This window comes from Aspergillus pseudodeflectus, assembly GCF_044049435.1.
Source record: "Aspergillus pseudodeflectus strain CBS 756.74 chromosome Unknown BJX68scaffold_1, whole genome shotgun sequence".
In the NCBI taxonomy this organism is placed as follows: Eukaryota; Fungi; Ascomycota; class Eurotiomycetes; order Eurotiales; family Aspergillaceae; genus Aspergillus; species Aspergillus pseudodeflectus.
Window position 1 is genome coordinate 566,986 of NW_027263777.1, and position 27,663 is coordinate 594,648.

At 51.3% G+C, this 27,663-nt stretch overlaps 8 protein-coding genes across 8 annotated transcripts; 4 read left to right on the forward strand and 4 right to left on the reverse strand.

The window, feature by feature from the left end:
• Window positions 1-2,803: 2,803 nt before the first annotated feature.
• acuF (phosphoenolpyruvate carboxykinase PCK1) lies at window positions 2,804-5,764 on the forward strand. The gene is made up of 5 exons (XM_071049474.1): window positions 2,804-3,150; window positions 3,200-3,632; window positions 3,748-3,823; window positions 3,879-4,079; window positions 4,368-5,764. The coding sequence occupies exons 2-5, from the start codon at window positions 3,451-3,453 to the stop codon at window positions 5,712-5,714; spliced, it is 1,806 nt and encodes a 601-aa protein (XP_070905568.1). The 5' UTR covers window positions 2,804-3,150; window positions 3,200-3,450; the 3' UTR covers window positions 5,715-5,764.
• A 2,549-nt stretch (window positions 5,765-8,313) lies between these two features.
• BJX68DRAFT_222647 (putative mitochondrial dicarboxylate carrier protein) lies at window positions 8,314-10,685 on the forward strand. The gene is made up of 2 exons (XM_071038016.1): window positions 8,314-9,821; window positions 9,894-10,685. Exons 1-2 carry the CDS (start codon window positions 8,926-8,928, stop codon window positions 9,940-9,942), a joined length of 945 nt encoding a protein of 314 aa, XP_070905569.1. The 5' UTR covers window positions 8,314-8,925; the 3' UTR covers window positions 9,943-10,685.
• Window positions 10,686-10,839: 154 nt separating this feature from the next.
• BJX68DRAFT_222651 (SUMO ligase MMS21) lies at window positions 10,840-12,705 on the reverse strand. Its single transcript, XM_071038017.1, has 2 exons — window positions 11,825-12,705; window positions 10,840-11,764 (listed from the first exon to the last, which is right to left on the reverse strand). Exons 1-2 carry the CDS (start codon window positions 12,619-12,621, stop codon window positions 10,927-10,929), a joined length of 1,635 nt encoding a protein of 544 aa, XP_070905570.1. The 5' UTR covers window positions 12,622-12,705; the 3' UTR covers window positions 10,840-10,926.
• A 200-nt stretch (window positions 12,706-12,905) lies between these two features.
• On the reverse strand, window positions 12,906-16,049 carry abd1 (mRNA (guanine-N7)-methyltransferase). The gene is made up of 4 exons (XM_071038018.1): window positions 15,155-16,049; window positions 13,337-14,943; window positions 13,117-13,283; window positions 12,906-13,067 (listed from the first exon to the last, which is right to left on the reverse strand). The coding sequence occupies exons 1-4, from the start codon at window positions 15,332-15,334 to the stop codon at window positions 13,033-13,035; spliced, it is 1,989 nt and encodes a 662-aa protein (XP_070905571.1). The 5' UTR covers window positions 15,335-16,049; the 3' UTR covers window positions 12,906-13,032.
• Window positions 16,050-18,183: 2,134 nt separating this feature from the next.
• BJX68DRAFT_260303 (isoprenoid synthase domain-containing protein) lies at window positions 18,184-19,323 on the reverse strand (the record flags this gene model as incomplete). The annotated part of the gene is made up of 3 exons (XM_071043855.1): window positions 18,184-18,511; window positions 18,568-18,920; window positions 18,994-19,323. The coding sequence occupies 3 exons, from the start codon at window positions 19,321-19,323 to the stop codon at window positions 18,184-18,186; spliced, it is 1,011 nt and encodes a 336-aa protein (XP_070905572.1).
• Window positions 19,324-21,148: 1,825 nt separating this feature from the next.
• BJX68DRAFT_251485 (FAD-dependent monooxygenase) lies at window positions 21,149-22,743 on the forward strand (the record flags this gene model as incomplete). The annotated part of the gene is made up of 4 exons (XM_071042391.1): window positions 21,149-21,441; window positions 21,514-21,785; window positions 21,871-22,241; window positions 22,300-22,743. 4 exons carry the CDS (start codon window positions 21,149-21,151, stop codon window positions 22,741-22,743), a joined length of 1,380 nt encoding a protein of 459 aa, XP_070905573.1.
• A 242-nt stretch (window positions 22,744-22,985) lies between these two features.
• Window positions 22,986-24,428, reverse strand: BJX68DRAFT_260305 (uncharacterized protein; the record flags this gene model as incomplete). The annotated part of the gene is made up of 3 exons (XM_071043856.1): window positions 22,986-23,734; window positions 23,791-23,874; window positions 23,927-24,428. The coding sequence occupies 3 exons, from the start codon at window positions 24,426-24,428 to the stop codon at window positions 22,986-22,988; spliced, it is 1,335 nt and encodes a 444-aa protein (XP_070905574.1).
• Window positions 24,429-25,234: 806 nt separating this feature from the next.
• cox15 (cytochrome c oxidase assembly protein cox15) lies at window positions 25,235-26,552 on the forward strand. The gene has a single exon (XM_071038019.1). It carries the CDS (start codon window positions 25,260-25,262, stop codon window positions 26,421-26,423), a length of 1,164 nt encoding a protein of 387 aa, XP_070905575.1. The 5' UTR covers window positions 25,235-25,259; the 3' UTR covers window positions 26,424-26,552.
• Window positions 26,553-27,663: the final 1,111 nt, after the last annotated feature.

Genomic DNA, 27,663 nt, shown 5'->3' on the forward strand with positions numbered 1-27,663 from the left:
TTGTCAATGCCTGCGTCTGTGAATGGACAGCGAATATACTAGTTCATGGGATGGTACTAGTAGAATGCTACCCTGATATGCATATCCGTGATAGTTTCCGAGCTGGAGGTATTGGGGCCGCAAGGCTTCGAGTGCATCGCCGAAGATCAAATGCTTGGTAACATGATATTCCTGCATCGAACTGGGCAACGAGGCTTCAGAAGGCTGGAATGAAGAAGTCGATAGAGCATGAGGGTATACTCACTCAAGATCACTATATATATCGCGCGAGGTTTCATCTATCAAAATCCTTCATCCTATGACGTTATATACTGCCAACTATTTTTCAAGGTCTAGCAGCAAAGCAGGCTAAAGCCCTTTACGTTCACCATTTGTAGGTTCAGGGGTCACGCCGGGATATAGGGCGATGCCGCTTGTTAGGTTAATACTGAGCGCGGTGACCGTCTTGAGAGGCAGTAAGACGTCTTGTGGCACCAACAGTAATGTTGACAGGAACACCAGCTGTTCAATAAAACGACCTATATTGGTACCCTCACCTTGTCCTATACGGAAATATAGGTCGAGGATGGAGAGTATCTTTGCTTCTAGCGATACACAGTATACTTATCAGTAGGTCACAAACATCATTCTCCACCTAGGAAGACAACACTTGCGTTTTCCAGTCCACTACTAGCATTATCTCACCAGTATATTTCTCCCACCACATACTACCACTTGTAGTAGAACATAAGTACAGACCTTCAGCTAAACAAGAACCGATCTCGGAACCATTCGCCATCGCAATTTAACCGAAGTGCGACAGGGTTATAATATTAGCCTACTCCGTACTTACTCCAGGAATTTCGGCACGCACAGCCTGCGCAATATTGTCGTCCAGACGTCTGCTTCGGAGTACGTAGTCCAGGCAGAACTTGGCGGGCGCTGGAGAAATGCACGGGTTGCAGCAGATAGAGTTAGGGTCGGGAGAATATGATATCAGCATGCAATGCTATTGGGTGGACGATGTTTATCTTTGCGGCCTAAGGCGTGTTTTTCCGAACCCAGATGCGACCTGAGCTTTGAGACCCTGAACTTCGTGCTTGATGAGCGGAATGAGGTGCCTAACCCGAGCATCGTTGGAGTTGTTCAGAAATGAATCTTGTGGCTGCCGGCGTTGAAGGTAGTACATAGTAGATAGCTGTGGCTTGGGTTGGTGCCCAAGGGCAAGGCTAAAAAATGAAGGCTGCTATTTGACGGTTCGAGCTGCATCTTGCAGCAAGGTATTAGGCATGTCTTTCCGATGGCTTTCTTAGAGCATATTTCTCGAATTGTGGTGATGAAAAGCAGAAACAGCAGTTTAATAAGGAGTCGAGAAGACCTTGTGGAAATAGCTGTGTGGTCAGTTCTACGCCATATTTTGAGGTGTTGGCTTTGTGCGGGTCATTTTGTCGTGTGCTTGTTGAAAAACATCCGCTGAGCGAAACTCGAAAAACTGACAGAAAATGCCAGCATTCTTGGTCAGGCTTGCAAGGCAGCCTGCACGACAGATTGCTCACTCTACTATGAGGCATTTAAATCATTTTCATGGCTATTGCTGCGGCTCCTAAAAAATTGATCCTTTTGAAGTTCACGATGGGTTCCTAAATCTTCCGGATTTGGAACCCCTGCATACCCACCCGCCACTGAGACCAGGGCCTAGTCCTAGCCCTAGTGTCTCTGCACAGCCCAGGGGGACTCATCTGAGAAGAAGTAAGGCTGGTTTGCACATGAATAATACATGATGTCTTTCCTATCCTCCCCGATTTGTGGATCGCCCTTGAGAGGCCCTTCCGCTGATGTTTTGTCTCATCAGGTTTGTTTCCGTGAGTGTGAGGTATTTGTGGAATCGTCCCTGATGAACGCCACAATGGTTATACGCGGCTGAGATGTGTTGCTCTCCTAGGAAAAGACGGTCAGTAGGAGGAAGGAGTCAGGTACCCTTTCGAGGTCTTGGTGATCTGGATAAGCCTAGGTCCGGGGAAAGGCCCGCGTGGTCCAGGCTCGACGGATGCGGGGAACACCAGCCCTTCAGGGATAGGGGAGCTCGATGCGAGGACCTCCAGCTGGAGAAGACAACACCGACGGCGTGACCTCTATCTCGATGCGCTGGCCCCTGACAAAATGGAAGCAAGTGGCTGTTGATGCTCCCTGACCTCCTCTGGACGTGCTTGACCACGTGAAGCAAATGATCGGTCAAGCAAGCTGAAGCTAGCTGTGGCGCCTGACCGTCAAAACCCACAACAGAAACTGGAGTTACTGGAGCTTCCTTCGAGCTGGAACAGTCTGAATTACCAAATACTCTCGTCATGTGCTCCCTTTGAGCGTTGCTGGGAAAGGGGCTCGGTCACGGGGAGAGTAACAAGCTGTTCTCGCCTCGAACCTGCAACGGTCTGGTCTCTTCTATTTCGCCACAAGTAGGAGAGCATGAATTTGAGCTTCCGATCCCAGCAACAATTTATTGACACACGGCAATAACTTCTGCCCATGAGTGCGCGTTCAGTGGCGTCGGATTGGCAATCAGCCATGAATTGTAATGTGATTGGCCGTAGGGCGGCTTGCCTCGGGAGTACTGTTAGTCATCGGCACAGTGGGGGCTGGAACGACCCGAAACTCAACCCGGCCTAAGTTTCGTCATTCGGATGCAGTTTTTCGCGTCGTGCATGCTTTTGAGGGATTTGTTTGTGACAGGTCTCCTTGCTCCGGCAGTAAAGATGAGAAAAAAAAATACTGCATGTAGGGTGTTTTGAGCGTGTCGCGGTGGTCCGGCGAGCTGTAGATGAACCGTTGGAATGCCGTTCCCAGCACTACCAGGACGGGTATAGGCTCGATTCCTTAGCCGAAAACTGCGTCTCCCCGCAAATTCGGTTCTTAGCCTCCAGCCCAGCTTCTACTTTTACTGGACGACCTTTGACGATTGTGTCTATTCGACGTCATTAGTCCTTGTTCCCTTGGCCCGCCGCGGCTGGCCTTGGAACTCGTGGAGGACTCGTGATGAACTTCCAGTAGAGATTCACATTGCCAGGCGAATTTACTTTTGGATTGTGTCATGGTTCCGCGAATGGACAGGATGAACGGGGAACTGTCGTTTTCAGCAGCTTCTCTGCGGTCCTGCGGCAGTCATAAAGCAGCTAGGTTTTTCTACTTTTCTTCCTCCTGCACCATCCTCAGCTGAGGCATTTAGTGGACTTTTTTCCGACACGAGCTATCTTTTTGATAACACCTCATCCCGAATTCTTGATTTCCTCCATTCTTGTTGGTGCAGCTTCCGGAACCACTTCGTGTCCACATCTGGGGTTCGGGTCAACTCGGATTGCCGTGAGAGCCATTTGTCGCCTCAACTCGGCCTCAGCCCCGACATCACCCGTGAAACTGTGGAGAAGCCTCACGGAGAAGGGGACTGAAACAGCTCTGGGCGCCTATACTGCTGTGATCATGGGTCCTGGTGCAAACATTCATATACCCCCCGAGGCCCCCTCGTCTCCAGGTCCTCTCTACTCAGATTTCTTCCAACAGCAGATTGCAAAGCAACGAAACAACAACTATCACTCGACTTCATTAAGAAACATGGTTGCTACATCTGTGAATCGTACTGCCCTGCACCCTGGTGGTGTTCAGTATGTCTCTCCTTGTTCCTGCCCCTTGTGCCTCGCTGCCTCGACCTTGCCGTTCTGTCGCACGACAACTTGCCTGCCCTATACTTCCATGACCTATACTAACCTGACTGTCTAGGCCTGGCAAGGGTCACACTGAGCTTGAAGAAGAACTTCATGAACATGCCCACATTGACTACGAGCGCGTTGCTATTGTAAGTCTACTCTGACAGACCCAGTGTCGAACCATAAGCACTGACCTCTCCCAAGATCGCCAACCCTTCTGTCGCTGCCCTCTATGAAGATGCTCTTGTATACGAAACCGGTACTGCTATCACATCAAGCGGTGCCCTCACAGCCTACTCTGGCGCCAAAACTGGTCGCTCACCTTCAGATAAGCGTGTTGTCAAGGAGGAGTCCTCGGAAAACGAGGTCTGGTGGGGACCTGTCAACAAGCCCATGACTCCTGAAGTAAGTCACAAGCTTTTGCTAAGTCCTTTCCCCTTGCATGCCTACCTCTCTGCGTTCAATGCATGGGTCTTCCGTGCCATTTGCGCAAGGGCGTCTTCAAACATGATAAATGCCGCATGAGGGATTTCTCTCTGTGCACCATCGGTTCTGCATCACTCTGTTCTCCCATCCTGTTTACTCGATCGCCGGTGTCGTGGGCCTCCTGTGGGCCTGGCCTTGCATGGACCTTGCAGCACATCATGCATGTGACGTCATATTTAGGGTTGGCATACTAACTGAGAACTTCAGGTTTGGCGTATCAACCGCGAGCGTGCTGTCGACTACCTCAACACCCGAAACCGCATTTACGTTATCGATGGCTTCGCTGGCTGGGATGAGCGTTACCGTATCAGCGTCCGTGTCGTCTGCGCGCGTGCTTACCATGCTCTCTTCATGCGAAACATGCTTATCCGCCCCTCCGCCGAAGAACTCCAGCACTTCCACCCCGACTATGTTATCTACAACGCCGGCTCTTTCCCCGCCAACCGCTTCACAGAGGGTATGACTTCTGCCACATCAGTCGCCATCAACTTTGCCGAGAAGGAGATGGTCATCCTGGGTACCGAGTATGCCGGAGAGATGAAGAAGGGTGTCTTCACCATCCTCTTCTACGAGATGCCCGTCAAGCACAACGTCCTTACTCTACACTCTTCCGCCAACGAGGGACAGAACGGCGATGTCACAGTTTTCTTTGGTCTGTCCGGAACCGGCAAGACCACTCTCTCTGCTGATCCTAAGCGTGCTCTGATCGGTGATGACGAGCACTGCTGGACCGACCGTGGTGTCTTCAACATTGAAGGTGGTTGCTACGCCAAATGCATTGGCCTCTCCGCTGAGAAGGAACCCGATATCTTCAACGCCATCCGCTTCGGATCCGTCCTCGAGAACGTCGTCTTCGACCCCATCAGCCGTGTTGTTAACTACGACGACTCCACTCTCACGGAAAACACTCGCTGCGCCTACCCCATTGAGTACATTGAGAACGCCAAGATTCCCTGCTTGTCCGACAACCACCCCACCAACATTATCCTCCTTACCTGCGACGCCCGTGGTGTTCTCCCCCCGATCTCCAAGCTCACCACTGAGCAGACCATGTTCCACTTCATCTCCGGTTACACCTCCAAGATGGCCGGTACCGAGGACGGTGTTACGGAACCCCAGGCCACCTTCTCCTCGTGCTTCGCTCAGCCCTTCCTTGCCCTGCACCCCATGCGCTACGCCCGCATGCTGGCAGACAAGATCTCGCAGCACAAGGCTAATGCCTGGCTCCTCAACACCGGTTGGGTTGGCGCTGGCGCCACCACCGGTGGCAAGCGTTGCCCTCTGAAGTACACCCGTGCCATCCTCGACGCCATCCACAGCGGCGAGCTCGCTCAGGCCCAGTACGAGACCTACGACGTCTTCAACCTCCACGTCCCCACAAGCTGCCCCGGTGTTCCTGATGAGCTGCTGAACCCCAAGAACAGCTGGACCGCCACAACGAGCTTCTCAGACGAGGTTAACAAGCTCGCCAAGCTGTTCAACGAGAACTTCGAAAAGTACGCTGACCAAGCTACCAAGGAGGTCATCGAGGCTGGTCCTATTGTCTCGCAATAGACGATCAAAAAATCGCTTTTTCTCTCCCTTTCTCTATTTCCTTTACTCATGTTTCTTATGATTTCCCCATTTTCCGCTTCATATTTCTCTTTCCTTTTTTCATATCTTGCATGGCGTGCTGCGTTTTCTCAAATAATTTGGGTCTGAGTTTGCTCTCGCGAGAGGGCCGGGAATCATGTAACTTGGCAATTGCCTTTTGGGCTCCAGTGATGTGTGAAGATGGCCGCAATGGTCAGTAGAGGTTAGATAATCCATGGCTATTCCCGAACTGTTGTGCTTTGAAATATGTAAGATTCCTTATCCTCTAATCGCATCGACTAGAGAACGTTTAGTTTGTTGTAGTGTAGTGCGGCTTTCTAGTCTGCCATGTTGATTGCCTTAAATATTCCAACTTATGCTCAAGCGCAATAATTAATGGTAATATTCCTTGAATAGACGGTAAGCAGTTCAGTAATGTTTGGGTTCCTGCAAGTCATCTGCACTGACTCGAGCCACTCGACGCCTGGAGGGATCCAGCTTGAAGACTCACTTTAGCAGCTCATATCTAGCGCTAAGACAAAGGTAGCAGGTATTCCATCTCAATCTCACAAAATCATCCCACTCTAATGGTCATGCAACAACATCATCCAATCCAATTTCTAACCACCATGAGACTACTAAGACAGCAAGAACAGGGAGGAGAAGAAAAAAGGGGGAAAGAATCATGATACCTCCCTTGCGGGCAGGTATACTACGATGAATCCAGTCTAGCCTCGACAACGTGAACCAGCGAAAATCGGCTGTTTGCATTCTCCTCACCCCAGCGACACCACAGCCACAGGCCAGGAAAAGGCCTCCGGCACCTCTACCGAGATTCCGCCCGGGTCCTCTGCCACTCCCGCCCTTCCACCCGGGCTTGTCCCGAGCGCTTCTGACATATGAGTCCTGAGGTACCACGTACTATCCGATATCTTGTGCCGCGGTGCGATGGGTTTGCCGGGAGTTTCCCGCGGGGTACTACTACTTGCTACAGCTATTGCGTAGTCCTATTTTGTTGAGATTTGTGAGAGAGGTGGAATTCATGGTGAGATGCAAACCTACAGGACCTCTCAATTGTTGAGTTCCCGCTTTTGTAGTACATACTAGTTCGTAGTATACCCGCGGTTGTGAGGCACTCCGGAGAATATCTCGTCCGGACCCATGGCGGAACACCATGACGGAACGTGGCAGGCTTTTCCGTCCGTCCATGAGGGCTACAGAATGATTTGCGCAGCGGCTATCTTTTTGAGTTCTTCAAACCAACTGTCGATGATTTGAGGATATTTGGAAGTGCCGATTTCGGCGGGAAATCGGAGGCGGAGCACTGTCTCCCATAGGGTATGGCAGGATGTGGTTAGTATGAGTTGCATGAGGTGTTGGGTTAGATTGATATTGAGGTTGCAGCTCTCTCACTGACAGGGTAGGACGAGAGGGTGGTCCGTGTCAAATAGGGTGATGAGGCATTTAGATACGCGCCTTGATGGCTCGTCTCATTGTCTTAAGGACACGTTATATGAGAGTCATGCGCTGTGACAGCACTTTGGGCAGCAGCAATGCCTCGATAGCCCAACCGCCGATGAAGCATACCGGGGACGGTATCCGAAGGACGGAGGAATGTCCATTAACATGAACATGCTCTGTGTTCACTGGTGGGATGGCGCTATTGACCAGGAACGGGGAAAAGGGACAGCGGGAACTAGAAGAATAGCCGACCTGGACCGCGATGCGGCGAATCGATGGGCCTGGAAGACGGTACTCCGGAGAAGGCTAATCAGGAGCTGGCTGATTCTCAGCAGTCCCAGCGTGCGACTGCAGGTTCAGGAATCAGGTTCCATCTATCCTCGGATAGTCGGGCGGACGTCGGGACGGTAACTTGTTACTCTTCCACTGTGAATGGCTGTAAATTTCATGGATTTGAAGGTATCGTCAAAGAATAACCAGTCTGCTTCAAAGATAGTAAGTTAGCTGATACTAGATGAAGAATACTAGCCTTGGCTGTATAGTCTTGTGGCGGTGTTGTGGTGGTGATGGTAACCCGAGCATCGGGAAGAGTACGGGTTCCCGGGCCTTCATGTCGGCCAGATGGGGCTAGCTCGGTAATCTACAGTACCGATCTCTTACCGAATAAGTTACCATCTCAATGACGTCGACTCCGAGTCGTTCATTTTATCCATTTCAATGGGAGAAAATGGTAATGAGGTAATCTCGATCTGTGCTAGCTCTTCGTGGCTGAGACTACATAATAAATGGGGAAAATAAGCAATAGAAGTAGAAACCCTTCTCGGTAAACGCATGGAAAAAGAAACAGCAGATACAGCTAATGCACGGCGACAGCTTGGACAGCATCCCCGCATCCCCATCCGCTGCCACAATCTTCATCCACTTTGGCACAGCTCAGTGGGGTCATTTTCCAGCGAAGACCGCAGCTTTGTTCAAGCTAGTAGAATCAAGTGTAACGCGGTAATAATCATTCTGAGCGGCTACTATTAGCTGGAAAATGAAATCATGCGGCCCCGTCGGCGTAAATGATGGCGTACTTATACTAGGCCACCCTCCTGGCTCAGCTTCGGAACTGGCTATCGGTTCTTGCAAGGATATCACCAGGATACTGCCGGAGTTATAAGAAGCTGTCCGTGCTCTGCTTTGCTTCAGTACTCGTGGTACTTTACTACTGAGAATCAGAAGCCCTTGATAGGCCCCCGCATCAGAGCGTCAATCATCTGACAGAGCGATCCCAGTTACAGAACAGCTGCTCGTCTCCTGTTCATTCAGTGTTGCCAACCTTGGAACAGCTAGTCTCCAGATCCTAATCTCTCCTCTTTCCGGAGCAGTTCCTGGCCACTGGACCATCCTCTCCCGGTTCTCTCCAGGCCAGAAAGTTATACTTCGCTGTAACGTTCCGACTCCTTCCCCTCACTCAATCTATTCCCGACGTCATTTCTGTCACACGAGCCACTCTTGCCTTGGCTACAACTACTTGTGAACTAACCGCTGCTCCCCCTCTAGTCTCGCTTTCCTTTTTCCTCCTCCGCTACATAACGCCGGTCAGTGGATGGTCATTCTCTCTTTTCCTTGATCCTCTTTTCACTCGCACAGCCATCTTTCTTTCGCGGCATAAATCATCACCCACGCATCTTCATATCGGCTGCTAATACTGCTTCAGAGCTGGTGGGAATCGTTCTTCCTAGTCGACATGGCTTCAACTACCAAAGAATCGACCCAACCCGCGGTGGATTTCTTACACCACCCCTATACTCGTGCCGCTCTTCCCTTCGTTAATGGTGGCTTAGCTGGCATGACGGCTACCGTCGTCATTCAGCCAATTGACATGATCAAGGTGCGCTTACAACTCGCCGGCGAGGGTGTGCGCACTGGTCCTCGTCCGTCCGCCTTTGGTATTGCCCGCGATATCGTCGCGTCTGGAAAGGTTCTCGACCTTTACACCGGTCTCTCTGCAGGCCTGCTACGCCAGGCAGTTTATACAACCGCTCGGCTTGGGTTCTTTGACACGTTCATGAAGTCGCTGGGCGCAAGAGCCGAAGCCTCAAACCGAAAGGTTACATTCGCAGAGCGAGCGGGTGCCGGCCTAACGGCTGGTGGAATTGCGGCGATGATCGGTAATCCGGCAGATCTTGCACTCGTTAGAATGCAATCAGATGGCCTCAAGCCACCCGAGGCGCGGGCGAACTATCGTTCTGTCATCGATGCCTTGTTCCGCATCTCCAGAGTCGAGGGTGTTACAGCCCTTTGGGCTGGTGCTTTCCCGACCGTCGTGCGTGCCATGTCCCTCAACCTCGGCCAACTGGCCTTCTTCGCCGAGTCAAAAGCCCAGTTGAAGACCCGGACGAACCTTTCGGCTCAAAACCAGACCTTTGCCGCCTCAGCGATCGCGGGATTCTTCGCTAGTTTCCTCTCGCTCCCCTTCGACTTTGTCAAGACTCGCCTGCAAAAGCAACAAAGGGACCCCACCACAGGAAAATTACCATACAAGGGTATGTTTGACTGTGCTCGAAAAGTGGTTCAAGAAGAAGGCTGGTTGAGGTTCTACCGCGGCTTCGGCACATACTATGTGCGGATCGCCCCTCATGCGTTAGTCTCCCCACTCCGTGCATACTTTGTTTTTCCTTGTTGCTTATCGCTGACCCACCGCTCCACTTCTAGTATGGTCACTCTTATCGTCGCGGATTATCTCAACCTCATCACGAAATAAACGCAGCCAGATAAAAACTCCGCGCGGTGGCCCTACAGCTGGCCGGAGCGCTTTGCTTTTTCCGCGTCCCGTTTTCGTGGTCTCGCTCTCATGTCTGCGATGGAAATGACCTTCGTATTTTTAACACGACCCGCTCGTCTTTTCCGAGTATTCACCAGGTGGAAAATGCAACACTCCTAACTTTGAAGTGCCGTCACGTCTGAAATGGAGGTAATCAATGGCTCCGAGATCTTTCGAGAATATGCCCGACTACCCATTTTCTCGCCTGATGCGCGCGTCCCGGGCGATCCCCATACTAAACGAGTTTTTCGACTGCCTTGAACAGCGGGTCTTCGCTCTCCTCCCAGAGCTCATCACCATGGCCAATTTGCCTTATTATTCTATTACACAATTCCCGTGTCGCATTTCATAATTTGAGCCCGGTGTACTTGATGGAGTTCCCAGTGTCTCGTTCTGAGTTCGTGCGTTCCGATTCATTGTCCAAGTAGCAGTCCTCCTGATTGACTGCGCTAACCAGATTTCCTGTTTGTTTCCAATATTTGTTTCTTTATTTCCTTGTTTATTAGTTATACCCAAGGCACTTTTACAGCCTCCCAATAAGCTGTACTCGCACCGGCACGATGTGCTCAGTGGTAGTCGAGCTCTAAAATGAATCACCTTAAACAAACCGTCCGAAGCACTGATTAGCGATTGAAGGGAGCTAGCTGAAGTTCACTGAGTGCAGGAAATCGGACAATTGGCACATCCTTTTGTTGTGCAAAAGCAATCTGGAGTAACCTTATCTTTGAATCTGCATTGGCTGTTGAGTCCTCAACAGATCGTGCTGCCGGATACAGGGTAAAGAGGGTCATGAAAGCGCCGATCCGGACTCAACATTGTGCGCAGGTTGTTTTCAAGCGGCATACCGACTGATATTTGGCCTTCTTTTCTGTTTGACTGTGGAGCCTATGTAGTACGTGAAAGCAATGCTACCCAATGAGTACATCACTCCGAGCCTCCGTTCGAATCCGCCTCGGAGTTGGAGTCCTCCTCCGTCTCAGTCCCAGACGCAGTAGCAGCACTTTGTTCCTGCTCCTCATCCTCGTCCTCATTGTCATCCTGCTCTTCATCATCATGCTCGACCTCGGTCATTCCCCTCGACATCGCGCGCTCCTGCTTAATCCGGACCTGATCAACAACCATTCTATTTCCACGCCCGTCACCTCTTGAGGAATCTTCATCGTCACTCCCAAGCATAATTCCACTTTGCCGGCCTCTGCGCCTTTCCGAGAGCCCCAGCTCGTCATCCTCCTCCTCCTCGCGTACCCGTCTCAACGTCGCCTCAGCACGGCGTACCCGCCTTAGCAAGACCAGATCCTCGCGTAGATCATTTGCAGTCAGGACCTCTGAGCACACGGGGCATTTCACGGCCCGGGCGCGGCGAGGCCGACCACCGGATCCCGACTCCGCGGGTGCCGGAATGGTCATGCCACTGCGCAAGATCATGTCTGTTATCGCGGCGCGCTCGAAGCTATGAGGGCATTTTGTGCTTGTGACGGGGTCCTTGAAGAGGAGGAGAGTGAGAGGGCATTTGAGGGATATACGCTCGCGCTCGATGGCGAGGTCGTCGGAGTCGGTGGAAGCGTTGCGCTGGCGTTGCTGGCGGGTGTTGCGGCGGGTCAGGGCTGAGGAAGAGTTCCGGCGTTTTGCGGAGCGGGCATTGGGGTCTTCGAGGTGGCTGAACCAGGTTGATGCGTGCGGGACAGGTGGTGGGTCGTCGCCTGGGTGTTTGGCCTCGTGGATTATGCGGTAGAAGCCAATGTAGCTGTTGTTCTCGGAGTAGCTGTGTAGGGAGACTGTGTTAGATTCTGTCTTGGGTAGGAGAGCCTTTATAGGGATGTACCGTTCTGTCAAGGAGAGATCTTCCCATTTCTCTTGATCCTTTGCCATCCTCTCCTCGAGCTTTCGAGTCAAAGAATGCTCATCGGCGCCCTCTTCAGCCTCAGGTGTAGCCTCATACAACTCCCCTTCGTCCTCCTCCGCTTCTTCCTCAGCAGAGCCAGCGCGCCTTGTCCGTCGCCGACGCTGCCTCGGTCTCTGAGTGCCTCCATTCGCAGCAGCATTGGCTTCGGCCTCCCTCTGCAGCCCATTCAAAGCCACCCCAAGAGCATCAATCTTGACCTCTGAATCAATTGCCTTGCGCATACTCCCATCCAACTTCTCCGTGACACCCCTAACTTTCTCCTCAAACTCCTTCAACCTGGCAATTTCCTCCTCGTGCCCACCATCTGCATCCCCACCGGCAACATCCATACGGTCTTTCCCTTCCGTATCTCCATCCCCTGCCTCAGTCATAGACCGACTGACATCTCTCTCCCTTTCCTTCTCCCTCTTTCTCTTCAACCGTACCGTTGCATCCGTCAGCCGCTCGTTGACTTCCCCAGCGGACTCGGTCAGTTTTAGCTCGGCATGTTGCACATGCGTCTTGAGTTGTCGGAGGGCTTGGGAATGGAGGAGCGTGACGAGCGCCGTGCGGCCGACTTCTGCGAGGGGCCCAACGGGCGCTTGGTAGGCTGGGAGGGGAGGGGTTCGTGCTCGGTCTTCGCGGTGTCGTGGGGTTGCTGTGTCTCTGCCGCGGTTGCGGTCTCGGTCTCGATCTCGAGGACGTGCTGCCCGTGACGGGCCGGGGGTCGAGAGCATGATTCTAGTATACTTGATCTCCGGATATATGTGTGTGATTGGAGATGTTGTACTCTGTACTCCGCAGTGGAGGGCTTCTTTGATGAAGAGAAGAGCGCTCGACTCTCTTTGACCCCATCAATTGTTGTTCCACAGGCGCGACGCGATAGCGCTAGACTACTTTGGGAAATTTAATCTTGCCGGATTTGGTACTTTGGTGCCTGATATACTAGGCTTCAAAAAGTCTTTGTTGAAGTGTCAAAAGGGACCCTCTTCTCCTTCTCTACGCTAGCTAGGCCTTGAGATCAAGGTTATAGATCATGTCCTGTTGTTTCTTTCGTGGTAATGTTACTGAGATATAAATGGTGTATAATACAAATTATGGGTAGGTGCGAATGGAAAAGCGGAGGGATGCAACCAACGCAGAGCCTCCTAGACTTTATAGAAGCAGAATGCATGGTAGAAACCTGTTCAATCAGCGCGGCACCCAAAATGGTCAATGGGAAGAGTACTTACTTGCTGCCTCCTTCTCCTCGTCCGTCATCAATAGTTCTCCAGTAGCTCTATCACGAACTCCCATCCGCTCGCTCAAGGGACCTAATTCCGAGTCATCCTTCTCGTCCCTCCATACTTCCAGGAACGGCTTGCGGTACTGGAGCTCAAGGTTATAATCTTCGGTCAATCTGCAAGTACCGTTAGAGGCATGCATATTTCTCCGCAATAGGTAGGCACTTACGCTCGGAAAGCCTCCCAAGGCACAACATACTCGGGAATTTCCTCGACCGCTTCCTGCATAAAGTAGCTATACTTCCACCCGAAAGGGGGGCGGAAAACTCCATCTTCGGGAGTGGACGCAGGAAATCGAACGCGGTAAATGGAGTTTCCCCATTCGAGCTTCTTATCGTCGTCTTCAACTTCGCCGTCTTCGGGCTCTGCATCGTCCGGTTTCGTTATCGCCGCGCGTTCCTTGCGTTTCTTGTGATATGCCGCGACCTGCGCACTGATGATATCCGAGTTCGGGCAGACTCCAAGGAAGCGACCACCTTTCTTCAAACATCCGGCCACATTGCGCAGCATTTGCCTTGCTTTCTCTTCGCTTTCAAAGGCGTAGTGGATGGTAAACATGGACGCGACGACATCAAACCCACCACCGCCCCATCGCGAAGCCATGACAGAACCACCAGGTCCAACGTTGGCTTCGATGCCCACTTGCTGTACAATCGGAACATCTCCCAGCCATTCACCGAAACAATCTTTGGCCGCAAATTCCGCATGGAATAGGGGGCCACGGCGCTGACGAGGACCCCGCCCACTCCTCATTTGGTTGTAGCGATCACGCGCTTGTTCGATAGAGATATCGGCCGGGTCAAGGCCAACATAGAGATCAATAGGTTGAGGGGCAAGCTGCCATTTACCCAAGTCGCCGCCTTTACCACAGCCCAAGTCGATCACTAGTAGTCGTTTCTCCTCCGAGGGCGGCGGCGCACCATTGGCCCAGTCTTTGGAATCAACGTTTCGAGCGACAAACTCTTCATCAGGGGAAAATTTCTGAATAAGGGTGCTCTTCACCCAATTGTTGAAAGTCCGCAGGCCCTTGATTTTGCTTTCGGTTTTCCTCCACTCCCTGCCGCGCTGGGGCACGGCGTTGTAATGCTGCCGAACAATATCGGTAACGCCCCGAGACTGAGAGTACCGCATGGCATTTTCTTCTTCGGCGCGCGCCCTTTCTTCTTGTCTTCTGCGAATGGTTTCAGGATCCACAAGGCCCATTCGCGCACCGCCACCGGGTCGCTTCCGCTGCCGTACTTCGGGTGACGGTGAACGCCGAGGTGGGGAGGATGGCGATCTATTTGATGATTCATTCCGGCTTCTAGAGGAAGCATGATTGTCTGCGTCGCGTCGTGAATAAACGGAGGGTGGCGCTGGGCCAGCCCTTCGCAGCTTCTGGTGCCGCTCTTGAAGCCTCTTGCGTTTAGAACTCGAGCGATCTGCGGGCGCCGTTGACCTATCTTCTTCCTCCGGTAGTTTCCTCTTTTTGTCAATGGGCGAGCCACTTCGGTCGTTGGCAGCCGCTGCTGGAGAGTCGCGACTTCGATTTTTCTCCGGTGAAGTATCGACAGGTCTGGACCTTCCCGAAGTAGGCGGTGAGCCCATGGTTGCGGAGACAGGATATGCCTTGATCTTTTCTTCCAGACGAGGCGGTAGTTGGTCGACTTCTTGTTCGGTTGTTTGAGTGCGTGGTGGTTCGCCTGGTAAGGTGGATGGTTGTGGTGGTTCCGACAGAGAGGCTGGATCTCGGTTCTGTAACTCCGGGTTTGCTGTTAAGTGGGGATCGTTGGGGAGCTATCGAAAATGCCCAGAAGAAGGGAGATTAGCGGAGGAATCTTCCTGAAATATAAATTAAGCGTCAATTGACCTTAAAGTGACTGGTCAATTCACTTCAACAGCAGCGCGTTGGAGTCACTTCGTCTTTTTGTCTTCCCAGCATTTGAGCTTTTCCTTGGAAAATAGAGATTTCCAGACGAGCGACTCACTGGCAGGACAAAGAACGTACCGGGGGAGGGAGTTTCTGGCGCTGGGCACTCGCTAGAAGCTCGTTTGGATGCGAGACAGGCGGAGGTCCAGGTTCATCGGCGCGTTGCTGTTGGAGGTGATGGTCCTCCCAGGTGTCCCGTGCGGCGTCGTACATGGCGCCTCCACTCACTCGTCGCTGCGGCTGTTGTTCGTCGGCCATGGTGAATGATAGTCCATACCGTGGGTATATAGAGGCAAATGGAGGCAGAAAGGGAGAGAATTCACAGTGACAACGCGATGACTGGGCGGGCAGTGTTACTTTGTTGGTTCAGCGTGAGGATCAACCACGTTTGCCCTTTCCGCATCCGGCAGTCGATCAGCCAGCCTTGGAGGTATGTATCTACTACGTATGCTCCATGACTGAGAATCATTTCATTTGCACCTAAGTCTGTGTCTATTCCTTGGCTCTTGCTTTGAATATCGGATAAAACGACGGAATCCGGGCGACGAAGCAATCCTGTGGCCCAGTAACACCTATCCTCTCCAACGATTCTGGCTCATCTCCGGGTGGAAACTCAAGATCGAAATTCTTGACTATCGTCGCCAGCAGCAGCCTCAATTCCATCATGGAAAACGGCTTACCAACACGCGAGTATGGCCCTATGGAGAACGGCACGAATGCTTCTCTACGAATGATCAAATCCGGCCGACTGGACCATCGCTTCGGGATCCTGAAAATTACGGGGATCTGGGGCCAGATGCCAGAGTAGCTCCCTGGTATATGTTTTGAACCTAATGTATCTCTGGGATAGCTTACCACGATGCACCGTGTAAAAATGCACTGAAACAGTGCTGCGTGGAGGTATATAAGTTCCTGCAATAATTGTTCCTTGCGAGCTCGCGGTAAACCGCTAGGCGTCGGGGAGCAAAGACGCAAGCTTTCGTTGACACACCCTTCTAGGTATTGGCAGCTGAGTAGTGCTGAGTGAGACAGGGGTTTTCCAACGCCAACTGCGGCATCGATCTCTCTGCGCAATTCCTTGAGGATAGCGGTATTCTTTGCCAGAAAGAATTGAGCACAGCCAAGAGTAGTCGCAGTGGTGTCACTTCCCGCGACGACCGCAAGCTCGGTATTGAAGACAAGGTCCTGATCAGTGCCTTTCCCAGCATGGCTGGAATCAGACAGTGAGTCCTGGATAAGATAACTGAAGAGATCGTGAGAAAGATCTCCCTGCTACGTGTTACGGTTCGCGGTTCAGGTCCTCGCAACGAACTCTTCTTGTCTGCTCTACGTACCTTTTTCCTTTCCTCAATGTACTGTGTATACCACTCCATCAGACTCGCGGTTTGACGCTCGAGAATGGGTAGATTGCGAGCCAGGATAATGACCCAAGGGGCCCTGAGCAGCAGACGCGCAATGGGCGCGGATTCCCTCACCTGGTCCAACACTTAATGTGGAGTGCCATGCAGCATATTGAATGATTTCCCTGAAACAAGTATGCCCATCGAATCACACGTGAAACGAGATAGAAGGATCGTGACTTCTAATGCCGTTTTCCTCTGATACAAGACCAGATCAAGGAATGACTGACAATGCTCGAGGACGTGTGGCTCGTACCCTGCTAGCGCTTTGTTTACGTTAGCTGAACCATTCATGACCTCTTGTTGTTAGAAGAGTGTAAGTGCAAACCTCTTGAAGTAAACGCACGATCCCACAGCCGTCTCCTCTTCGAATGATAAGCCTTGTTTCTTGTGATATGGAGCGATTGATGTGGATAACTCACATCCTAAAAGGGGCCCTTGGTGCACTTTGTATGAATGTCGTGAATCTCTTTTATGGCCCCGGGGTTGTTGATCGAGATTTCGTTGGGTTCTAGTGGGTAGGACTGTGAGCGAAAAGAAGAAGGGATGGGAAAGGGGTTGCCCACTGCGAGACACATACTGATTCGTACGAAATCACCGTACTCGCTGTGGAGATGGTTAACGCGAAGACGCCATTGCGCCTTGATGTCAGCATCGGGGACGGCCTAAATCGAGCTGAGACGTGCTCTCCGAGGGCCTGGAAAACGGCCCAGTGCACGGAAAGAGTATCGGTAAGTGAGCATGGGCAAGCAGAGCCCCGAATCGAAGCTGAGCAGCGAGGCTGCTGCTGGAGGAGGTAAGACCAGTCAACGAGGAAGGTTGCAAGGCCAAATCCGAGCACAGGCGCTGCGAAGAAGACATGGAACAGGGTCACTGCATGCCGGTCCCAGTCATCCTTGATAAAATACCCAGATGAGCAGAAACCCCAGCAGAAAATGCAAGTAGACAGGCGGTCAAAGAGTAGGTCTTCTTCAGGAATGCCTCCAGGAGGAAATGTTACACGGAGGACGAAGTTCTATATGTGATCCCCAACCCCGCGTCTGTACAGGGGCTGTAGCTTTCGTCGTTTATGCATGAGGCTCAAAGCCAATGGAAAGTTCCCGTTCTACCTTAACCCCTTCAAGTTCGATTTGTGATACCAACCCCTGGAGCTTTCGGCGACCTCGGGGAGCTGACTCAAACCATGCTGGATCTTTTATCTTCAAGAGGGAGAGCCTTGCAAACGGCTAGAATCCTGTAGACCATACTGCTATGCGTGACAATAAGTGGCACAACATGTACGCAATGAAATGATTGTCGGAGGCCAAGGGAAGGGGTTCGGTTTGTTGGTATTCGTACCCTAGGTATCTCGACGTGTTTGCTAGTTTCAGGTTAGGGCTATGCATCTCGGCGGGTAGTGACAGCAAAACTAATAATTGTTTTATCCAGTAGTGTAAGCGTTGGCTACTGACGACGACGACAAGGAACCATTCCACTGGTAAGAACTCTTAACAGAAAACAATGTCCTCCTTGAGCATGGGCAAGACCAGAAAGCGACACGAGGCCTGAAAGGCAAACAATGTATGCCACCCGCATTCTATGCACTTCGCACCAAGCCATCACAAGCCAAATCGAGAGAAATGGCCGAGACTTTTGTTTTTATCGCAGCAGCCCCAACTGCATGACGCTCAGGACGTCTAAGCCCTACCGCCAATCATAGGCAATGACTCACTTCTTCTGACTTTTCAGGTTCATCTTCTCATCACGCCCCCATATGTCCAGCCAGTCTTTGACAGGGACACTGGAAGATTTCAGCTCAGCAAAACAGGCATTGCGGACACCCTCGCTTTGGATCACCTCAAGTGCTTTTCGGATGTTACGAGGTGAGCCGCATTCCAAGGCTCTGACCACCCACTCCCCGCCTGGAGCTTCAAGTGCAAGGACTATAGGATATGAGAACTCGCGGTTTCGAAGATCTTCTGCAAGGGCCCCCTTTGCCTTTGCGTATTCGGACGAGTAAACGTTCTTGAAGTCGTTCTGGAGCTGCGTACACCATCTGTTCGTAGAGAAGACCATTAGCAAACGATTCTAAATCACAACCGGGGTCCATACGCGACAATAGTCAAGGTTCGATCCTTGGATTTATCCTCCAGGGCCAATTGGCCCATAAGCCGGAATAAAGCCCCTGTCTTCAGGGAGGCCATCTCTCGGTATGCAGCCATCCGCTCCTCGGCACTGCTAGGGAACGCATTGAGGCCATCTCGTCGCCAAATCAGCGAGAGATCCTGACCGTGCAATATTTCTTCAAGACACTGGAGGAGAAACGGCGCCAGTTTTGGGAAACGGGTTACCGTCTCGTTCAAGATCTGCGTCACGCGGTAGTATGCCCTATTTGCCGTCTCGGATGGGCCATAGATCCTATGGGCGGCTGGCTTGCCCTTTCGAAAGTCACTGTTGTCAGAAATCTACCCATCAAGAGGCAAATTAGTATTACGCTTTTCTCGAAAGGAGAGTTGATACCGGTAAAGAGCGACTCACATCGTCTACTAGCATCAGGCACAGGTGGATAACGTCCATAACTTCAAGAATCCACTGGTACTTGGGCGGGTCTTCATTTTTGAGGTTCGGAGATATTTTATGTAGGAAGGGAGCCCAGTGGTATTTCCCATAAATTTGGCGAAGATAACTGTAGGGGCATTCAAGCGAGGTTATAGTTTGCGGTTGCTTTGGGCCAATCAACATGGCCTTCTTTGAGGACGGCCATAGAGGTGGCAGCCGATCATAGAACATGTAGAACGCGACTGGCACAACACCAGCGGTTAGAACAAGGGAAAGTGGTATAGAGTGTAGACTCGGCAGCCCAGACATGATAATTCTAGCGCAAGTGTGCCGTAAGTAATGAATCAGAAGATATCGGGATGGCTTGCTGCAGAATATGGAGCCTTAACTTGCTATATATGCCAGCCGAAGCAAAAAGGGAATAAATCGTCTAGTATTGAATAAACAGCTTGTCACGACTGGAAATCGAAGTCTCCTCGCGGAGTTACACTGCTCTTCAGTTACCATCGTGAGTAATTTGACTTATGGCGGGATTGAAGGGCATCCCAGTCATAAATTGAATCGCCAACCCCAAACTGTTTTAGACCATCGGGATGGACGGAACTTCTTTTGAGCCGGGAGATACCGCAATAACTGAAGCCCAGCAAACGTTCGTTTCCAAAGGGACAGCCTTGCACCACACATATCCTTGGTTGGGGGAATATTGTGACACAATGTTCATACGAGAAGATATAAGTCTAGAAGGAGACGAGACGGGAATAGAACACGATGATGTCGGTCAGAAAATAGCAGTGGTCTGCCATAGTGCCAGGTAATGTCTCTCTGTATCAAGGTCTGTCGTGTATGAAAGCAACCTATGGCCATTTTCGAAGAGCCCAACCCGCCACCCCCAGAGTTCGCATCAGGCTCAGTTGCCATAAATGAGTTGAATGCGGGCATCGACTCTCTTTCGATGTATAACAGGACCAAACGGGCTGTTGGCCTCCTGATGGTTGGCCTGCGACTAGGATGGGCCATCCACTGTGTTGTCATGGCTACATTTCCAGCCAATGGCTAAGGTGAGCAAGCTTGTGAATATCCTCGTCGAGTCGTCATGCATACGCCAATCCAGGCTGCTCCAATGAGTGCTACCCCCATCAAGAGGCATGGTCAGTTGATGTTTCCGGCCACAAAATCGCTTTGAGTCGGGAATATGTTTGCCCAGTTACCAAGATAGAGCCAGCTTGAGAGTAGCTTTGATTACATACGTTAGCTGCTAAGCCGCAATCATAGCCAGGGAGCATTCGTACACTCTTTTATATGTTTACAACATCCCCCGGTATTGCTAAAGTCGCATCAAGTATGGGGACTAGGCTGTTGAGGTTTATTGATTCGGCAGTTCCGTAGGGCTTGATACCCTTTGGTAGGTCTATTGCCTGCCAGGCCTCCTTGGGGGTAGGTAGGCCAACTGCACAGGGGGTTGGTGTTGGCACCCTCTTTTAAATTTACCTATTGAAACAGCTTTAGCGCATCAAGCACGAAGATGCATTGAAGGGGCTCGAGCATAAGCATAGATAATAGGCGACTGGCGTCCGTACGGGTGAGGAAAGGTAAGTTGCGTAGCACAGCGACTAGTTGAAAACTGCGAACTGGACGAACAGGTGTCGAGGCCCTGAATCATGCACATCCATTGATTCCCAGGAGTGAAAAGCGGTTTTTAGGGTAACACAATGTGCTCCTGTTGTCCTGTGTGTATGACCAGGGGTTGATGGGCAACTCGCCATCTCACGCTGGTATGTCTCACAACGGGGCAGGTGGCATAAATTTTGGTATGTGGCTTTGGTAGGGCCTCAGGGTAACATGGGACTAGGAGGTTCTTGAGCAACTGCCGGTCATCTTAGGCGGGTTGGTCTGTGATACCAGGAATGTTTTAAATGTTTGCTGACCTGTAGGAGAACAGTGCTCCCTGGCTTGACAGAAGGCTTTTTGTTGAACCCGCATTAGCGGAACTGAGAGGTAAAAGCCAGCTGCCTGTCGGATCAATGCTCGATCGGAAAGCAGGCAATCCATCCTTTTGGAGTACAGGACAACTTCCGAGCAAGCGGCCTTGGGGGAGCTTACATGCTTCGTGAGCAATGTAGAGCAAGGAGTTATCATGGATTTCTCAAATTTCAGAGTCATAATCGTCGGGGGTTCCGTCGGAGGCCTGACGCTTGCACATTGCCTTTATCGCGCAGGCATAGATTATGTCGTTTTGGAAAAGAGTGATCAAATAGCCCCCGAGATAGGCGCATCGATCGGAATTATGCCTAATGGAGCACGGGTCCTAGCACAGCTCGGGCTCTTCGAAGAGATAAAGAACCATATCAAGCCATTGAGCACTGCCCATATTACTTTCCCAGATGGATTCGCTGTTGAAAGCAGGTATCCACAGGTCCTCCACACAAGGTTGGTTGCATGGCAGCTCCGCTCGAATCTGCGCAAAGCGCTTGCTAACCTTTGCATCTTCACTATGATTAGATTCGGTTATCCGCTGGCGTTCTTGAGGAGACGAGAGTTCTTGGCAACCACCTACAACGCTCACCCAGATAAGACAAAGATCCTCACTGGAAAAGATGTGGTCGAGCTGAAGGGACTCTCTGATAGAGTCTGTGCAGTTACAAGTGATGGCAGCGTGTACGAGGGTAATATTATCGTGGGCGCCGATGGCGTTCATAGCCGAGTCCGGTCTGAGATCTGGCGATGGGCCGACAAGGAATTTCCCGGGTCTCTCTCAGCCACAGAAAGGAACAGTAAGTATCCACTGCCGAGTCCTATAGCTTTCGTGAACAGAGAAATACTCGAATTTATCAACACTCCCTCTGATGGCGTCCCTAGGTATGACAGTCGAATATGCCTGTGTCTTCGGAATCTCATCGGGACTTGTGAGTCTTGAAGCCGGCGCACAAATCAATGCTCTCTTGGATAAAGCCGCGATAATGGCGGTTCATGGTAAAGATGGCTGTGTCTTCTGGTTCCTCTTCAAGAAGCTCGACCGAAAGCACGTCTACCCAGCTGTGCCTCGGTTCTCGCCCGAGGACGCCGCGGAACTCTGCAACAAAATGCAGGATGTGCACATGTATAAGGGGCTGCGCTTTGGCGACATCTGGAAGAACAGCGAAGTCGTCTCCATGACGGCGCTAGAAGAGGGACTGTTCAAGACCTGGTTCTATGATCGGATGGTGTTGGTTGGGGATAGTGCTCACAAGGTAAGTGTTGCTTGCACATTCGGGAAGAAGTTCACCGCAACCGACACTGCTATGTTAGATGACCCCAAACTTCGGTCAAGGAGCAAACACTGCTATCGAAGACGCTGCCGCTCTTGCTTCGCTGCTTCAGCGTCTAGTCTCCAAGACTGGCTCTGGGAAACCTTCGCTAGCGCAAATCCGCGATACGCTCAAGGAATATCAACATGCACGATACCGGCGGGTACGACGTGTCTATAATGATTCATGGACCATTTGCCGGTTCCATGCTCGAGACAACATCGTCTATGGACTTATCGGCCGGTATTACACTCCATACGCTACAAACCTGCCGGCCGATCTGGCTTCGAAAGCGTTTGCCGACGGAGATGTTTTGAGGTTCCTACCTGTACCAGCATGCCCAGGAACAGGCTGGGAGACATATAGTAGTAAGAGGGGAGGTAGAGCTTTATCGTATGCGGTATTATTTGTTTTGATTGCAGTGATAGTTCAAAAGGTTTTCTGAGCCACGCCACACTCTTGAACAAGTCCGATAGATGAAGACCTCGAAATTCAAAGATGAAACAACGAGTATATATACTGATTGCTGTTGATGTAGCAAGCGATGATGATAGTGGGCGCTAACGAAATCATGAGCCAGTGCTTGTTGATATGCTAAAAAAAAATGCCGAATAAGACCTTGAGGGCCAAACCTGAACACCGTGCTGTAAATAGGCTCCTAGGAAACGAAAGAACATGACGATGGAGTTATTGGGCTGTGGAGGGTTTTCTCTTGGGGGATTTGACGTTCAAGACTTGTCTCATGCGTCGGATTTTGGACCACCACTCCCGATCTTTAGCCTTCTTGATATCGTCGTTGACCTCATTGAACGCTGGGCCATCGTCCATAGAGGGAGCTTCGGAGCCGGCGCGGCTACCCATTGGAGTGCTTGATCGAGTCTGCCGCAAGTGCTTTACTTTGACCGCCTGCGCCAAGGCTTCCCATCCACTCTGCAATGCACCCGTCTTCTCAGACGACTTTCCTGTGCCGCTTTGTGTTTTGCCATTAATCCATGGGCAGTATTCCATGTGTTCAGTGGCAACATCTAACAAGCCGTTGGAAGACACTTCTTCCCCCTCCTTTGGCTTGTAAATCCAAAGCCCCAGACGTCGGAAGCATGCCCCGCAGGAAATCAAACCTGGTGTCCCCCCAACAGTATCCCAGCCGAAGAATGCAAGCACAAAAGCTGTCTCATTGAATGGGCCAGCTTGTACGGTGGGTTGCGATTCACGTTCTGAACTGTTTTCCGATGAGGTCCGCTGTGTTTCTGTTGCTTCTGGTTGTAAACAAGGATCTGGTAAAGTGGCCATTAAAGATCCGGCATCGAAGCTTTCGGGTGCCTGCAGCAAACCCGGGTCGGGGAGTTGATCGGCCATCTTCAGTAAGCGTGTATACCGTGCTCGAAGACCGGATATCGCGGTATCCGGATTCGTCAGTTGCAGTCGATGAATCGTAGCTGAGTAGCGTTAGTAAAACTGGCATCCTTGAGATCATCTAACGGCCGAAACGAACCATCGCAGCCCTTGTTCCGCCACGGGCAACTCTCGCCATGCCCTTGAACTATAAGGTTCGCGTATTCCTGCTCAAGTTTTGTGCCTGACCCTAGTAAGCTTTGGGCCTTCGGTAAGCTAAGGAGGGTTTCACTTACGAACTTCCTTTCTTTCCTGTATTTTTTCACCGTCATACCCGTCTAGCTCGTCAAGTTCATCGGGGATCTTGACAACAACAGACCCCCCGCAGCCCCCCACACACGTAACACGCTCAACATCTGTGCATATCCAGCCGCGCTTGGCCCATTCGACTTCATTCACTCTGGGTGGTTTTGGGGACCATCGATCTACCCGGCGGAACGTTTCTAATCGCTCAAGGAAACGGTCGCGATCCCAAGGGACAAAGGTTGGCCGAGTTTGCGATGATACAGAGGAAGCTCGAGAGGTAGTTCGCGCAATCTTGAGTATGTCTTTTCGCACCGAAGCAAGAATCCCGTCGTCCCGGCCGTCCAGGCGTGCCCTTTTTGCTAACGGAGCATGGTCGCGAGTTGTCGCGGCGTTCGGGGTGGTTGGGTTGGGTGACTCGGAGTTTGAAGGTTTGGTTAAGGAATCTAGCACTCGATGAAATTTGCGCTTTTTCGTTTCAAGGGCATAGGACATCTTCTGAGGCGCAGCGGCGGCTTTAGGCTTGGGATGCTTGCAAGTTGAGCTTCCGTGATGCAGCATTGAACTGGGAACCCGAGAACATCACCTACACTGCTGGAGAGACTAGGCTAAAGTGGGATAGCTCCTGCCTCAGGTATCAATATATTTTGGGCACTCAATTCATCATAAAGACATGGAACTGAGATTGTAAGGTGTGTAAAATATTGCTAACGAATCAAGGTAAAAAAAAAAATCTTACCAAGGTATAAACACCGCCATTCCGGTCATCGACTATCTTTAGCCCCCAAAATATCTAGGTACAATCGTATGATTAGTTCGAGCTTGAAATTATAGGGCTCTGATTGGCTCTAGCCCGGGTGAAGTTCCGAGGGCCCGTCGCGATGGAGAGTCGAGAGCGACATTTGATGATTTTCTCTTTCGCGGCGTAAACTCCCTTCGCCGTTGCAATCATGGCGACTCTGGCGAATTCTATGTCCCATCTCCGGCGACTCGCACCCCGATTGTCGAAAGAATTGTTCACTTGCCGACAGTGCCTTGTGCGATCTCAAAATTATGCGACCAAAGCGACTCTCCGCACACCTTCCATCCCCGTCCCCCGAACACACAGCAGGATCAATTCGACTACCATAAGCGATAGGGCCAGAAAGGCTTTTACGAGATGCTCCTCAAGTGCTGTGGCCGCCAATGGCACGAGCTCACAGACTTCCGGATCAAGTTTCCCCAAAGTTACCGACAAGACCGTGGCATATTGGTTACTAGGCAGCGCAGCAAGCGTTTTCGGTATCGTGGTCTTTGGAGGCCTCACTAGACTGACAGAGTCGGGGTATGTCATGCTCGAAAAAGACTTTTAAGGAGATGCTGACCGAGACACAAAGATTGAGCATCACCGAATGGCGCCCCGTTACCGGATCTCTTCCTCCTATGAACGCTGAAGATTGGGAATCTGAATTCTCAAAATACCGTGCCTCTCCTGAGTTCCAGCTCTTGAACCCGAACATGACCCTCTCCGAGTTCAAATCAATCTACTACATGGAATGGATTCACCGGCTCTGGGGTCGATTTGTTGGATTGTCCTTCGTCCTACCAGCCGTCTACTTCGTCGCGAGAAAAAAGGTCAGCAAGCCAATGGCTCTCCGATTGGCTGGTATTGCAGGCTTGATTGGATTTCAGGGCTTTATTGGTTGGTGGATGGTAAAGTCCGGGCTGAAGGATGATCTCTTCGCTCCCGGCAGCCATCCCCGTGTTAGTCAATATCGCTTGACGGCGCATCTTGGTGCCGCCTTCGCGTGCTATGTTGCGATGCTTTGGAACGGTCTTGCTATCCTGCGATCCCATCGTCTTTTGTCTGACCCGGAAGCTGGGTCCAATCTTCTCCGTTCCCTTCAGGATCCGAAGCTCAAGCTTTTCCGCCGCTCCGTTGCTGGTCTTGCCCTCCTGGTTTTCGTGACTGCCATGTCTGGTGGTCTTGTTGCTGGTCTGGATGCTGGACTTATCTATAACGAGTTCCCGTTCATGGGCAACGGACTTGCCCCGCCCATGGAAGAACTTTTTGATGCGAGATATTCAAGACACGAGGACCGCTCTGACCTTTGGTGGAGGAACATGCTGGAGAACCCCTCGACAGTGCAGTTGGACCACCGTATCCTGGCTATGACAACTTTCACATCTATTATGGCTCTCTGGGCCTACACCCGCCGGTCCCCTATTATGAAGCGATTCTTGCCGCCCGCTGCGAGGAAAGGAGTCCACGGTGTCGTCGCCTTCGCCTGGGTCCAGGTCGGACTTGGCTTATCCACTCTCCTGTACCTTGTACCTCTCCCTCTGGCTTCAGCACACCAAGCAGGAAGCTTGGCTCTTCTGACTTGGGTTCTTGTGCTTGGCAGCCGGGTCTGGCACCCTTCAAGGACCGCGAAGCTGCTGCAACAGGCGGCTAAAGCTCAGGGCCGCGCTGTGTCGAATACGGCCCGTCATCCTCCTCACAAGCTATAGAGTCGATATACGTGGTTTCATTTAGGAGGTCTAAGTGACCCCGTTGTATTATTACGGACATCTCTGCTACCTACTAATAGTAGTACTATATCCCTGTACATTATTCCAATAGACCTACTGTTTATACACTCATCCTTCGAATGAAGCCGCTGTGTCTGCTAACCTCTGAGTGGAAGGTACCTTCGATAGTCCCTTCTCTTGCCTTATTCCGTCTCAATCCTTTTCAACCGGCAGACACTAAGTTTCTAGTCACTCTTTGCGCGAGTATCGCCCATCACCACTGTATCTTCAAGGCCAAGTTTAGTTTACAGTGAGCTAACAGTGTCAGTAGACCATGCGCTACTAGGATATATAATCTACTCTGCTATTGCTCTAGGCCGTTACGACCACACTCGGGCTGGGATACAATGAGTCATGCAAACCAGGGAACAGTTCTCCAAGACAAGGTTATGAATCAGTGAGAGCGGAAAAACAACGCGGAAAAACAACGCCAGTATGCGTTCCGAGAGAGGTTTTCGAGATCAATGTATGCTAGAAATTTGTGCAAAGCGCGAAACAAAAGGCCCTGCGAACCATTAGATACATAATAAACACAACCTCCTCGCCTTCCTCCACAGCAACTTGATGGTAAATGAAAAGCTGGACTATATGCTGGGGCGCTCGTTATTATCACTCTTGGTCTTGTTCTTTGCTAAGAGACCATCGGTTGGTTCAGCGGCATTGTCATCATTCTCATCGTCATAATCGTGACCGCCATCTCTGTCGGTAGTTTCACCATCATCGTCAGCATCATACCTAGTGTCATTATGGATCTTCTCATGGTCATCGTCATCCGTGAGACAAACTCCATCGTTGAAACTCGCCGAAGCGCTTTTGGCCTCTTCCAATGCGTATCCAACGGAATCTTCAGTGCCATCACCATAGAGTTCCGGGATCTCAGTTATTAGAGCCTCCAACGCAAGGGCGTACAGGCATTTAGCGCCAGCGAGAATATGCTTGCGGTCACTGTTATACTCGTCGCAACTACTGTTGGCAGAACTCGTTTCGGTACCGGAGCTGGGGGTGCTAGTAGCAGGGGAGCCGGGCTCTACATGGTGCTGGGGAGGAGGGGTTTTCGGCCTCACTGGTTCTTGTTGAAGTGTAACTGGGGGTTCCCTTTGACTTCTACCTCCCTGCTTATGCTGTCTTCGGTCCTTGGGATCGGGTATTAAATGATGCTCATCTGGACACTTGTGAACAC